The sequence below is a fragment of the Geospiza fortis genome, unplaced genomic scaffold (assembly GCF_000277835.1).
Source record: "Geospiza fortis unplaced genomic scaffold, GeoFor_1.0 scaffold194, whole genome shotgun sequence".
Taxonomy (NCBI): domain Eukaryota; kingdom Metazoa; phylum Chordata; class Aves; order Passeriformes; family Thraupidae; genus Geospiza; species Geospiza fortis.
The window spans coordinates 1,428,277-1,444,099 of NW_005054322.1; the positions used below are offsets into that span (position 1 = coordinate 1,428,277).

At 36.3% G+C, this 15,823-nt stretch overlaps 1 protein-coding gene across 1 annotated transcript in view; it reads right to left on the minus strand.

Annotated features, from left to right (window-relative positions):
- Positions 1–15,823, minus strand: part of VWA8 (von Willebrand factor A domain containing 8) — a 168,820-nt gene that overhangs the window by 13,241 nt on the left and 139,756 nt on the right. The window contains exons 37-41 of the mRNA XM_031056817.1: positions 10,612–10,720; positions 9,684–9,840; positions 6,872–6,980; positions 2,096–2,221; positions 112–270 (exon numbers count right to left, since the gene is read on the minus strand). Coding sequence (XP_030912677.1) covers positions 112–270; positions 2,096–2,221; positions 6,872–6,980; positions 9,684–9,840; positions 10,612–10,720 — 660 coding nt within the window. The remainder of the gene's footprint in view (positions 1–111; positions 271–2,095; positions 2,222–6,871; positions 6,981–9,683; positions 9,841–10,611; positions 10,721–15,823) is intronic.

Consider the following 15,823-nt stretch of genomic DNA (forward strand, 5'->3'; position numbering starts at 1 on the left):
CTTGTGGGAATGAATAATATTCTTTGGCTAGACTGACTGCTGAAACACTTTTTCCAGTGCTGAACACAGGCTGTGCAATAGCCCCAGAGCTCCCAGCCCAGCTGCAATTACCTTGAATTTGTGCTCATAATTCTCAAAAGCTTCCATGACCATGCAGACGGCCTCCATGGAACGCTCCAGGCGCCCATCCACGCCGTTGAAGCGGTACATGCTGCCCGAAACATCCACCACCAGGCGCAGGCGCTTGGGCTTCTGCTGGGGGCTCCCCGGCTGCCAGGGAAACACCACAGAACTCAACCCACCAGAAATGGGAAAGCTAAACATCAGTAAAAATAAAATATTCCAAAAGGAAACCCAATGTACTTTGCAAATCAAGAAAATTTTATCCAGTAAACATTGTTTGGTTTTGCTGTTGTAGGTTTTTTTTTTCAAGAACAAAAAACCCAACTATTTTTCTATTTCAAACCAGTTATTTGACAGATAACTCAGCTCATTGCTACCTCTTACCTTCAATGACTGGAAACAAAATACCTCAAAACATTCCACACATACTTGTCATGGAAAATTTTTTTCTATTTCAGTTTTGATTCTTAACATTTTATTTCAGTAAAGAAACTCTCAAATTTGGCAGAAAGAGCTCTTTCTGCTCTTTTCTGCCATTTCAGAATGGAAATGCTTTTCCTTGGCATGCAGTACTAACAGTGACTGTATATGACTGTAAAAACTTGTCTGCTGAGATTAATAACATTCCAAAAATGTTTGAAATCTTGTTCTGATTAACTACTAGTTCCATCTTCATTCTAATGCTGAAACCATTCTTTTTTTCTGAAAACAAATTCCATCTGTTTTAACAATTTTTGGCACAGTACATTGAAGGGAGGTGTTTTATTTAGCATGCAATGAGATGTGTCTGGATTTAAGTATGAGGCTATTAAAGATGACCTGACAAAAAAAAAACCCAGTCACAATATAAACAAATAGCTAAAATGTTCCTTTTACCTGTAAAGGATTTCTGTACTTTATTTTTTTAACAGACTGTGGCATCCCTGCCCTCCCAGAAACAAAAGAAGGCCCATTAAATCCTACATTTTTTCCCAACTGAATTATTTTTACATAGCCTTAAAACTGATACATTGAGTAAACAATGAGAATTGATGATTCAATCACTTTTCCCTTACTGATCTTTCACACAAGCAGTGGAAAATTCCATAAATCATTCAAAGCAACCTAAGGACCAAATAGCATAAAAAATAATACGAGGGATTTATCACATGTGGGTAGCTGACATGCAAAAAGATGCTGTACTCAGCCATTTAACAAAACCAACTTAGTGTACTTACAAACTGCAATCTGTCATTAAATATTACTGTTAAATATTATGGACTAGCCCCACTAGTTTTGGCCAGGTTTAGTTGGTCTGATTCAAGTGGTTTCTCTGTTGCTCACTCACATAGATCTAACTGCAAAGCCTTCTAAGGAAAGGCTGAATCAGGTTATAGGACAGTCAACTTTATCATAACTTAATGGCTTTTACTCACGTTTTTTTCTATCATAATTTTTATTCTTGTAAATCCAAGTATCTGTGGATGTTGAAATTATTTTCATACCATGGAATAAGGAAAATACATTTGTAAAGCACTTTTTTTTTAAACTTCCGAAGGGATCAAGCATATTTATTAACAATAATTTAGTGAGAAAATATTTTCCTTTTTTCTATACAAGCAAACAAAATAAATGTTTTCTTCTAATTGCTTTCTGATTATTAAAATACAAAATAAGAACATTAAAAAACTGTTGCACTGGATCAAAACTTAGCACTGCCTAGATTGGTGTCCTCCTTCTGAGGGTGGCCAACAGGAAATATTTATGCAAGATTATAAAAAGAGGTACAGCAAATTTTCCATCCAGTGGTTGCCTCTGTGGCAGGGACATCCCAAGCCAGAGATATTTTTCTGAGTTTCTCATCTATATAACCTACTCAAACTCCAAACAGATGCACTGTACAGCAACTGTGAAATCAGCACTGTACAGCCACTATGAAATCAGCAACCTTGTTAAGCACTTCACCTTTCCCCGGTTCTTGTTGGACACTTACTTGCGGCTCAAGTTCTCCACGCCGTTTATATATGGCTTTTTCTCCTGTCAGCCCATCAATGATTTTGGCATCATCTAGCTCTCCAACAGCTTGGTGTCTCAGCCATTGTCTTTCTTTACCCTTGGCCTACAACAGAAAAGACGTGATGTGAGTGTGTGTCAGACAATGTAAGACATACACACTAATTTCTTTGTAATGATGTGATAGTTTTGGCCTAAGTCAAAGAAATCCAAAAACGTGTTCGCAGCTGTCCTGGTCTTCTCTGAAAGAAAAATCAACACTGACAAATAACATGTTCCCTCTGTAACCTGGTCTTTTTTCAGTAGTTTCATTTATGGGAGTATAACTGGGAACTGCAAAAATGTTAACCCTTCCTCTTGCCAATATGCTGAAAATGTGTGTGGAAGACCTGTTCAGATGCACATACAATTGAAGGGACACACAACCTGACCATTTGTTAGGTGTTTTTAATCCACACAGAACAAGGAAAAGCCATTGGGTGACTTAAAAAACTAAAGAGTATCCATTTTATCCACTCTAGGCAATGGTAAATGGTTGCTTTTAAAACAGTATTAACAGTATAAACTAATTACATATTCAAAAAACCCTACTTTTAAAATCGTGATGCTCAAGAGACAGTCCAATAAGGGCTTCTTTTGTTTAAGTTGAAAGGACATTGGTTATCTACAGCCTGACTTGATGAAAATACATTACAATCCATGAACTCAAACATTCATGGAACTCCTGTACACAGAGCATGCAGTTAAAATTAAAGACTCAAGCGTTATAATATTATAAGCAACATATTTAAGCATGTTTTCAAAGGTTAGCTTCATCATACATAAGGCACAATAGGTTCATAATACATAAGATCCCCTAAAGACAGCAAAGTCTGTATATATGGGGTTTATCATTTATTTAATTTGTTTAAATCTTTGTGTTAAAATTGCTCATCATAGTAGTAAGCCCAACAAGGAAAGACAATTTTGAATTTGTCTACATATAATGCTTTTGCCCTCAGCAAATTTCTGGTCAGCAACCGGAGGAAAATCAAATATCCAACAGGACTCAAACTGCCTTAAACATTGACTTTCAGGAATGAAAATCAATTCTTCTCTGATGAGCAGGAAGTCTTATATTACAAATCCTCAGTAAACTGCAGGCCTGGGATTTGAAAGGATGAATCTTTATAGTTCGGTACAGGTAATGACTTCTTCAGGTTCAGAGAGTCTTTGATTTTGCTTTGGACTAAATGTATGAGGTTTTGTTTCAGTGTGTAGAGAAGGCGTTCTGGACCTCAGACTACTGCCTATAATTACTCAAGATTAATGGACTACTTGCCCATGAAAATAAGTGGGCAGAAAGACTACAAAGCCACAGAAAAATGTTTTGATTAACAAAATCAAAAGCTTTACAGATGCTTCCTGATAGGAAGGAAAAACAATGTTTCCCAAAAACCATGGAAACCTCAGCCTTTTAGTAAATCACAGAAGGGAAAGTTGAAAATATTTCTGAGGTTGTGAATTCACCAATTCAATGTGTTCTCTGATACATTTCCATGGTGCTGCAGTCAACTGAGCTTTAAGCCACTTTGGCAGTGGGGCATCCATGAGTTTGTTTGTACCACCAACTAGGAATTTCGACTATCATTCAATATGCCTGGGATGAAAGTTAAATCCCTTCTCCCATAGGATCACTGATCCCTTTGTTGCCTTCAGAACTGCATAACATTCACCTGTGAATTCCTAGTGACCTCTACGTGTCCTACCAAAAAAACCCTTTAGTTTAAAAGCATTTACAATTTTAAGAGAAAACCATCACTAATATATATACATACCTTGTTTTGATAATATACATACACGACTTTGTCTGTAAATGTCAGAGATAAAAGTTGTGTATGCGAAGCTATCACATCTAAATATGTAACTTGTAATGGTAAGAGGACATATTAAACACTGCCAGTTGTGGTCTGCATTTGTTTCTGGGAAAACATTACACAAATGTTCCCTTAGCTGCTGAAATCATGAAAATACTACTGACAGGGCACAGGGTTTTTAATATTTCCAGCTTTCCAAGCCATGCTTATTATAGGACTGCTACTATTTTACTCTTGCTGCTATGACCAGACCATGGTCTAAATCAGACAGTGCCCAGCAGGCTCAGTAACTCAGGCCCAGGTTTGCCCAGTTTAAATGTAGGGGCTTAAATGATGCTGAGAAGCTACAGGGACAATTGCCCCTAGTTCTCTCTGCAATCATCAATAATCAGAGAAGTTATCTTCTGTCTGGAAAGCAAGTCACCTCACATTAAAGGAGGTCTTTCTGAGTGAGTGACTGACCATAACCTTTTCAATTTGGAGTTCAGACAGACAAGCTTCAGGGGAGAGAAGAAAGAGCCCATCAGTGGCAGGATTTCCTGGACTTCTGGCTTTGCTACTTCTACAGAAGATAAACAAAAACTCATTATGTTTTGATAACGTTGTTCAAAGAGCTGACAGAGATCAGCAAGTTATAAAAAACAAAATGAACAATGAAATTACATTCTCAGACTATGTTTATGTATCACTTTGAAGGATCTGCCTATTCAAAAAATTTCTTTCTGCTGCTACTAACTTTTGGCAAGCTATAGACAACTGGAACCATATCCCAGTCTCTTGATTCTAGGGAGGTAAAATTTAATAAAATTAATATATTTTAAACAAACCCACAAAAATTAGAATAAAAGGCATATATTAAAAGGAAAATCCAGGTTAAATGAACATGGGTGACATATTTTGATTATGTGAACACAGTTTGAGACAAAGCAAACTCAAACATTTTTCAAAAGCCAAACATGTTCCCTACTGAGATGGTAATTTGGGATTTTCACAAAGTTAAAAACACATAGACAATCTGAGTTGCAAATTTCACTGCAATGAACTTTGCCATTGGTTTCTTACTTGAGATATGAGGAAGGACTGACTGACAACAGAAAGCAAACTGTTCTAGTTGAGAACTCGGGGTGTACACAGGACTATACAGAAAATAATGGGAGACAGATGCACAGTTCTTCATGAGGGCTGGATGAATTACCATGCTGAAGAATTCAAACAACCTTTTTTTCCCTCTCAAAAACATTGCATGAAATCTGATGTATTCAGCTTCCTTATAAACAAAAGGGATTTTGCAATGAATTAACTCCTATTATAATTTATCTTCATTTTCCTAGTTCATCTTCCAATAAAATCCTTACCAAAATCTATATAAAATTCATAAAGTTAAAATTTTCTTTCACTATTGCTCTTATTCTTTGCCTAGCTTTTTCAAATTCAGTAATTTGTTTTATTCATCATAAATTACATTTCCTAACTTTGTGGTTAGCTCTCACAGGTTTTGGCAAGAAGTTAGCAAAGTCTCATAAAATACTGCAGTTTATAAGACTTTGCCTTGATATTAAAATGACCTTTTTGAAAGAAGCAAGAGGATATGCCTCCTTATATTAAAATATGTTATTTTTTATTATGATTAACATGACCACTGAATGTAAGAATTTTGACTCCAAGGGACAGATAAGACAGACTCAAAAAAATACTTCAAACTGAAGATTCACTTATTGACTTCATACCCAGAGTGTGCTTCCAATAGTATGTGTGCTAAAAACCCACCTAGATATAAATGTTGTGGACAAAACTGAGATTTACATCCAATTTACTTTTCAACAGAGAACTGTCTTTATAAGCCAAAAGTCTGTGTCCTGAACTGAAACACATTTTAAGTGCATGAATCACCTAATTTTGCCCAACTTAAATGTTCATTACAGGAGGAGTTCTTTGAATTGGTATATTTAAACTCGCTAATGGTTCTTTGTGTATATATGTGATTATCGTAATGCTGTTGTAGCTACAAAGGTTTAAAGGTAAAAATAAGGCAAAGAAATATAACCCTTCTTACTTGCAATACCAGGGGATTAGATTTCTTTGGCCAGGAGGAGGCTGTTTATCATACAGACTGATTTCTTTCTGTATTTCAGTTTTATTGCTTAAGACACAGCACAGTGACTAATAAACTAAGCTATATATACACTAGTGGTTAGTAGCCCTCAATAGAAATACTTATAATCAAATATGTCTTATAAGGAGTAAATCACTTTTCCTTTAATTTTCACAGAAGATTAGCAGATGCCTCCTAGAAACAATGCACTTACAATTTTATTTACCCTGTATATGAACATTAGTATTAAAAAAACCCAGAACAACCACCACTCCAGTTACCAGAAGAAAGGCAAACTGGTAGTTTTAGTGAGTTTCCACTTAAAAGGTTTGGGCTATACCTATTTCTATTACCAAGAGTTAAAAACCTAGAGAAAAACCCATGTTTTCAGCTGCATATGTACTAAAGCTCCTGGAGTGGGTGTCTCTTTTAACATCTGTAGCATTTGCACATGACAGCTAAAAAATACTCTTGGACTGGAGGTAAAGACAAAGACTGGGCTCTACACAAATTCTTTTCATAATGTGTAGTAGTCTTTTCTGTCACAAAACTGTGCTCCTGAGTAAGTACTCTCTGTAAGGTGTGGAATGGGAATAATGGAACATGTAGAGATGACCACTGGGGTTCACATATAGGCTGCCTTTTAAAACAGTAATATAAAACTGTTTTTCCTAACTGATTATAACCTGAACTTGCTTTTAGCCTTCAAAGGTATGATTACCAGATGTTAACAGGATATTAGCAGGATAGTATTTGGGACTAATGTAATGACCTCCCTGTGTTCCTTTATCAGAGAATCTAAGATCACCTGCAGATTGTCCAAGATGATGCGGAGTGACTGAACTTGACGTCGGACTGCTCCAGAGAACCTTTCGTAAGTTGATGCATCATATTCACTCATCTGAATCTCTTTCAATCTAAAGGAAAGAACAAGGAGCTAAGAACAGTTTAGGAAACAGGCCTATCTTCCATTTACTTACTAAACTAAAAGTTTATTTACTTGGTAACAGGGAAATTTAGACTGCAACAAGCACACAGAAGAAACGAATCAGAGAAGTGGCAGCTACTCTTGTGAATTTTTGATAAGGCAGATGTTCACCAATGTCTACAGGGACTGTATCACATTAAAACTAATTAAAGTTACTAATATATGACTCTCTCCTAATATGCTTTAAAGTTTGAGAAGTAAATCAGAGGTTCTGAAAAACGTGATCAAATTTGAAAGGCTTTGTTGGCTAAGGTGCTCCTATCTGTACATAAAAAGATCACGAGTTCATTACTTCACTGTCGGAGTATTTTAAACATATCCTGATTCCTGCTTCAACACAAAGGTTAAGTAAAATACTATAAAATCTGTCCTTGAAGACTTAAAAATAGTAACTGTTTCAAATACTTATCTTTGTGCTTCATTAAATGAAGAAACCTTGAAACAAAGAAGTTTTAAATGAACATTAACAAAAACGTGCTCCCCCCATAGAAAATGAGTCATGCACTATCCTGTCCAGAAGCCTGTAACAGAGAGCACACCTGCACCATGAAAATAGATACATGCTTTCTTTATAAGCAAAGATGTGTCCATTTCAAGTTCTGTACCACCTTTTGAACAGCACAGCTTAGCAGAACAGCTGAAATTCACCATTGGAATGTAATTACAGAGGTCCAACAGTGAAGAACGAGCTAGGGAACAGGCAGATATGGTGGGAGTGCTCACTATTCAGTATTTGCTGTGACCCAACATCACTGAGAGAGGCAGCAGCCGTGTACCTGCCCATTCCACCACCAGCATGTGGCTGGGTTCAGTCCTGAGCTAAAACATATTGGCCTATCTGTGCCCAGCCCATTTGAAACAAGCACTTCATAACAGCATAATCTCACAGTGTTTAAAAAATACAGTGTTTTTCGCTGAACTATAAATGGATAGTAAAGTATTTATAGGCTAATTTTATTTCTAATGGCAAGTTTTTATAACCAGAACTATCACAAGTTAATTGCCTGAATCATGAAGTATACCTGAGAACTGCTGTTTAGACCAACCCTTTGAAGATAATATTAAAATCAAACATCAAATGTTTGTTTTCTCTATTATGATGTCTTTTTCTATTTGACGTTTTGCATACACATAGTCACTATAGCCAACTCTTATTTATTAGAGGCAGGAAAAAGTAACTTTCAGTGCTGCACATTTAATTTCATGAATCCTGCCAACAGAGTTCAGTATCTTCAGATCTATAAAAGAAACAAAAAGAACCTCACATGCCTTTTTACTTTGTTGCACTCTACATAAATCCAAAGTGAAAAATAGTTCAGAAAAATATAATGAAAAATACTGCAGCTATTCCAGAGTAGTTGCTAATTTCATTTTTGTCAAATAGGGCAATTTAAAGTATTTACCACTAGAAGTACTACCTAGCCAGGAAAGCATCAATAACTTTTATATGAAATTTCTCCTCTCCAGATAATCCTGTACAAACAAAGCAGTGAAATCTGCAGTTTCCTTTTTCCTTTTTTTTTCTGTCAGTCTAAGGACTCTAATCTCCCTATTTTTATCTGTTAGTTCCCACAACTATACAAGTGATACAGAATAATGATCCAAGTCAAATGTGGTTTCATAATAGGCTACATTTGCAGCTGGTACATGCCAGTCCACTTGGGTTTTGCAGGACAGGAATTGTTACCTCACGTACAGATACCCAGATTTTACAGGGCATAGCTGTACTGTTCCCACAGCATGCAGCAGTAGCCAGGAATTTCCCCTTTTCTCTATTTTAGTGAATCACCACACAGGCAGTAGAACCTCATAAAAGCTTGCCGGGTGGACATATGCACAGACAGATGTACAGTATCCAAGACCATACATATCCATAGTTTCTATTTTGAAGCAGCTCAGAAGCAATTTTGAAGAGGTGGGATGCTTTTTTATATATAAAATACCAGAGATTGACTTGAGAGTTCAGTTGGTGGAAGAAATCTGCCTCTCTGTGCATATTCTGGGAAAGAGTAACTGGTAATCACACATTACACTCATGCTGAGAAGACCTGCTGTTTGTGTTAATTAGCTGCTGAAGCTTAATAGTTCAAATGACAGAATCACAGAATATTCTGAAGTGGAAGTGACCCACAAGGATCATCAAGTCCAATTCTTAAGTGAATGGCCCATACAGGGATCAAACTCTCAATATTATTAGCACCATCCTCTAACCATCTGGCTATAGAGCTTTCAAACAGAAGCAATTTGCTTGAAGTGGTCCATTTTGAAAGACACTTGTTAAGTGACTAATTCTTAACAACATACAATCTGGATTCATCATAATTCAAAGAAATTTTCATATAATCTATATCTTTTAAAAAAGATAAATATTTACCTCCATCTCCTTCTCCATCTAGCAATGTTTTGTACTCTACCAAATCACACAGTCATTTTAACATTGTGGCTTAATTCAATAAAACATTCCATACATCTTGCCCAGAACAGCTAATGAACATGTGCTGGTAATCTCTGTTAAGTGATAATGAACAGGGTAAAGGAGCTGATAAATGCAGTTAAGAAAGAAAATTCTTTTCAGCCATCTTTTTCAAATTCTTCTGGGAAATGGAAAAGCAAAGACAGACTTTCACATTACCTCTGTTTAAAGGCCTTTTCAGCCATCTCTCGAGCAGCTCTCTTAACTTCCTCAGGAACAGCATCCTTTTCAGCTTGAGACACTTGGTAAACCCTGTGGCCAGCATCCAGTCGATATGGCCCGCCTTTGCCACCTAACCCAGCAGTGTCTCTCCCACCTAAGATGGTTGAGATAAAAAACCATTAGGAATATACACTTGATTAAAAAAAAATAACAAATTTGCTTTAAAACTTCCATTGTTATCTACAAGTGTTCCAAAAATGTTATTAACAGTGCCCAGCTGAAATATTTATTGCCAAAGGTTTTCAAAACCTAACAGCTGTCATGGTAAACAAGAACAAGAAACAATACATAGAATACTTGTGTTTATAGTTCCTTGAGACTTGATTCACAATGGTTCATCACTGTACAAAGGGGACCATAGAACATATCAATCTTGAACAACTCTTCAGAGCTCCTGGTCCCAGACTCTGTCTTCTCCCTAGAATTTGTTGGTTTAGACTGCTTCCAAATCACATTATCTTGTGACCACTATCATGACCTATTAGAATTAGGAGGTACTTTGCCTGTTCTGTGTACCTCTTGCCTACACTATCTGAATTTTTGCAGCTACAGGGACATCGAAGAGAATGGCAACTGATTCAGCCTAGTTGCAGTGACTGCAAGCTTCTTGTTCTCTGTATGGCCAGTAAAAGGAAACAAAAAATGTATAATTGAAGAAGAGATCTGCTACATACAGTTTAAGTTAGACATTGCAAATACTTCTTTTGTCTTCTTTTACTGGTAATAAAGCAGCCCTGTATTGGGTAAAATAGATCTAAGCAGAGAACAGCTTTGTATAAAACCATTTTTGACTGGCACAGCATCTCCCCTAGATATCTGTCAATGATGAATTAAAACAAACAAACAAACAAAAACAATGAAAAACCTGTTCCACCAGCCCACATATTTCCACCAACATGTGGCATGTTGGCTGGATCCACTTTTCCATGTTTGGGGGAGCTGACATCCAAACCACTTTCCCTCTCAATGGTTATCTGTAAAAGAGAGAGAGAGATGTAAATATCTCTTATAGTAAAGAAAATACCCTAACAACCTAAAAATAACTACTAGGTGTGCTGAGCAGCTGTAGGACCAGCATTAGTTCAATAAATGCAACATTCCACCTCAGAACAGAGCAGAGTAAAACAGGGCTCCTGAGTGGCACATGAGACTCACACCTGAACTAAGGCTCCTGCCACATCTGGAACCCTCTGCATTCTGTTCATATCCACACCAGAAATTGCTTCCTGATAACTGCCCAATATAACTCAAAATCCCCCTGTAGATAGAATCACCTGCAATTCAAACACTTCTCAGAGTAATGTACATCCACAGCACTGCGCATCCATTTACACATTTCATGTGCACCCAACTGTAGCCCCACATTCCCTCTGGATGGGTAGATTGATGTTCCTTTCATGAACAGTGACTAAAGAGATGAGACTGGCCACCAAATGGCCAGTTCAAATGACAGGCTCATGGAATTCTCAACCCTGCTGCCTGGACCCCAGAAGTTCTGCCATGCTGGGTTTTCCAGACCTGTCCACTGACTCACGGCACAGCTGAATGCCAACAGCTGCCAGATGGTCAGGGCTGAGTCACTTTGGGCTGGGGCTGGACTTAAGTGGGTGACTGAAGGCAAAAATACTCCTTCCCATTAGGAACTCTGAGTCATGTAGTAAATCAGTGAATCATGTGTGAACTGCCCCTTACTAATCTTCTGTAATTTAGTGCCACATTATATTTTTTTAATGAAACCCAGTGACTGAGATGGAAAATTATTGTCTCTAACCACTTAGAATTAACTTTCTTCTTATCTACCATAATACATTTAATTCTCCAATGAATTGATGCCCCAATAACTATGATTTATTGCCTTCTCAGAAGTTCACTGGCATTACCAGGGTTTTCACTGTAGAGCAGTGAATTCACTGTCTTGCAGACTCAACTTCATGCTGACATGAATTCCACACATGTTTTTGAACTGGAAACATGTGCTCTAACAACACTGTCCTGGCAGCTATTCAAAACATCATTTTCTTTCCCTTTACAGAATTTATATCAATTCAAAGAGGTACAATACATCCTCTGTGAACCATGTCATTAGTGTAAAATCAAGATCTAATCTGTTAAATTACATCCATTTAACATTTGTATAGGGAGAAACATGTAACCACAACAGCATGCTACCCTTAGGCTTATATACTTTTTTTGGTTTAAGAGATTTACTCGATTTAAAAACTATCAATAACACTGGTTAACAAAAATTGCTGAATTTAGTTTAAAACAAAATTATACTTTCAGTCTCATGAAATAAATATTATTCTATAATGAGAAACATGAAATTAGGCAAAATTTTACATGTTCATGCTTATGTATTTTTTATAGAAAAATATTCCTTCTTCAAAAGAAAGCTCTATGAAACAAACATAACTATAACCAGTGATGCAAATGTCATATTCTATTTTTGTCAAGTTTTTCCACTGAAAAATTCCACTAAACATTTTGAAATACAAGCATTGCTTAAATCTTCAGTGAAAAGGTCTGTAGACAAAAGAGTTTTGGTGCTCACATATCTTTCTCAAGTCTAAGTTGTTCACAAATAGTGGTTCTAGTACACATGCACTAGAAAAGTTTCTAGTATAAACTTATTTTACAACAATATTGATCTGATTAAATCTGATTAAAGCAGGTATTTGTAACTCTAAAGTGGCATGGTTAATAGAAAATCTTCAATCTTATAATGATTTTTTTGCTTTCTCTTATTGAAAGGACACCAAACATCCAACATTTAATTTCTGTTATAACTTTGAAAAAAATTGGTTGAGAAAGAAGAAAAGAAACAAGGGCTTCAATCGATCATAATTTCAGAATGTGAGTTTGCTGTTTTTCTTTTTATTTATAGTTAATCGCTGAATGGATAAAATAATTGAAAATTCAATGATACTGGAGCAGAACACCACCAGCAGATGTGTAAATGTTATGCCAGTGAATTGCAGCAGTTTCATCTACTTTTCTTTTAAGTATCATCCTTGCAGACAGAAGGTAGTAGAATTTTGCTAACTCTGAATACTTTAGCAACCAATTTTTATTAGCACTGGTTTGCTGGGGTAATTATTTTTCAAATTTACCATATACTTTGAAACTGCATTATATTAGCACACTGTAGAATCCTCTGAAGAGAATCTTCTGGATATACTTTCCTGGTTTTTCTTTGAGCTCTTAGATAATTCCCTTAGTGACTTGTCAGACTTTTCCCCTTGCCATTCCCATATCTATGGAAGGTAATTTTACAAGTTTCAGGGTAATTTTACAGCCAAAAAAATTGTCTCTACTCTGAAAGCACCTCTATAAACTAGAAGTCAGACTACCAAACACCTATATTAGAAATGAAGTTATATTTTACAAATAAATAAACTGTAAATCAATGAGCCTTGACATGAAATCAGATGAGGATCAGGAAGAAAAATGAAGAGAAAAACTTTTGGATAATGATAAATTCTTCAGCATGACAAATATAAAGAGATGGAAGAGCCATAGGTAAGTCACCCCTCTGAGGACTGGAAGAATTCTTGACATTAGAAACTATTGGAAAGGTAGATTTAAGGGTCAGAATTTAAAACTGGATGGATTAGGAACCTGAGAAACTGAAGAACACTCAGATGAAAATACCTAGTTTGTCTAGAGTGAGTAGAAAGACAAGAAAAACAAGTACTAAAAGCAGAGAAAGGACTCAAGCAAACATAAAATCCACACTAGCTTTGCCAAGCTTGTCTCACTGTAATTTCTACAATGAGTTTTCTATTACTGTTATGATGGGTATTTTTCAAATATATAAATTGTTTCCTTGCTTAAAAGCTGACCTGTCCCCTTCTGAATATTTTCCATTTGAATCTAATTGCAAGACTTCTAGGAACTCTTTTCCTTTCAAAAAGTTTTGATTAATCACCCCTTCTTGAGAGAAGTATGTGCTCTTCCTAGCTATACACGCACTGAAAGGCACTATTCATTACTGCACCATTGTGCAGATTCCATACTGCCTGGTGTGCACATTATGGCTTTGTGAAACAACACACAAATTCAGTCTTGCAGCCTTGAGCTATGAGGCACAGGTCAGAGAAGAATAGCCGCAAAAACTGAATTTTTCCCTCTGAAAGTTCCTTCTGATTTCCAAACAAAACACTATTTCCAAAACATTCAAGGCACACATATTTCAATTGTAAATTATCTAAACCTGTTTTTATATTTGGTGATTCACAATCAGAGTGTGAAAGCACTCCCTATCTGGGAAGGTTTTTTTTCAAAGTCTTCATCACACACAATTCTTATTTTATTCTCTACAGAGTCCTAATTGTCAGTAATCCTCAATGTCTTAGTCTCTGGTTTAAAATACTTTTGTTATCTCATTTTCTTTCTATATTCTCAGGTACTTACAGCAATAGACAACGGGTACATTCATAAGGATTTTCTGATGCAGGCTCTGTAGGTCTTTCAAATTCAATTAAACAAAAATTTTGCATGAGAGAATACAAATAGTTCAGGTCAGAAGGATGCCAAAGGAGTGTGCTTTCCTTAAGAGGCAATGGCAAGAAAAAGAGAAATTGAGAAACAACAACAAATACCATGACTTGTTAATGCTTCGACTTAATTTCCTGGACCTGCCTCTTACACATCCATTAACTCCTGGCAGTAAGGGTAGCCAGGCAAGAACAGAACTAAACACTGATTTTACTTTCAGTGAGAGATACATGGCATCTGAACAACTTGCTCTAGATCAGTTCCTTCTGAAAAATATGAATGTATGATAAAATGCTTTTACACGCCTCCACTTTTTTTCCCCTCCTTTTTCCTGACAACACTGGGATTCTAAGAGCAAACTGCAGAGGGAAAACTGATACAAACATATTCAGTTTGGAAACTAAGTGATTTTATCATCCTTCATGAAAAAGATAAAGAGCCTGAGAGAAGTCCATTACATGATTTACCACACTCAACACCACAGTGAAACCAGGTGTTTCACATCTGTGCCATACTTATGCCAAACAGCCATTAAACACATACCAATCTCTAATAGTGGCCACTGCAAAGATGAGTCAAAGGCTGGTAGTTTTGTCTAGACTTCAGCTGGTCAGACAAACTATGGCATACTGTATACTAAACAAATCTGAACTATTTTAGAAGTGTATCTAGAGCCACATTCATGCCAGTGAAGTGAATGTGGGATTGAGTTCTATTGAATTCTGATGTGAAATCATCTAATTTAATAACTTTAACCCCTGGAGAGTAAGGAAGCACTGGCATACTTTTGACACTTTCACAATCCCTCAGTAAGAGACAGAGGCTGTATTGAGGATCACAGAGCTGACCCAGATACACTGTGCATTGCCACTACTTCAAGACACTGTCACAGCTATGGGAAGAAAAGAGCTTACATGAACCCATTAGAAAATAACCCACAATAAAAGCGTGGGAATTATGAAGACAGATGCTGTACTCTATTATTAAAATTATTGATGCCCCATACACACCCATACTTCATTCTAACATGTGAGTTATTTTCACAATACAGTACTTCCCTTTTGATTTCAGAATTAATTTGCTTCTAATGCATTTCAAAAAAATCTCTCTGGCTCTCTGAGTAAAAGTGACCAATAGCATTATCAAATTTAGCTTCAGCTGATTTTGTGCAGGTGACCTTAATGACATTTTAGCATCCAGTAATCTTAATTGTACATTGCAGCAAAACTGAGAAGAAAAAAAAAATCTTTAAAAAGAAGATTCATCATTTAAAGAGAGTCCCAAGCAGCACAACTGTGCACTTCTGTATCTTAGCAAGTACTATTCAAAGTACATCTGCATTGAATGTATATTAATAGCTCTATTATTAACATGTTTATAATAGTATCCAGTGTAATGAGTAAAAGACCTTTAGCAAAGTCAACTGAAATGAACATTTCAGAAGATCTATTATTCAGTCATTCATATTTCAGATTATTAACAACATTCCCCCAAGTATGTTAAGTCATACATCAGCTCCTCATTCTTCAAGTCTGTTACCACTAACTTAAGACTAAGATTCCTCAAGTTGTATTTATTGT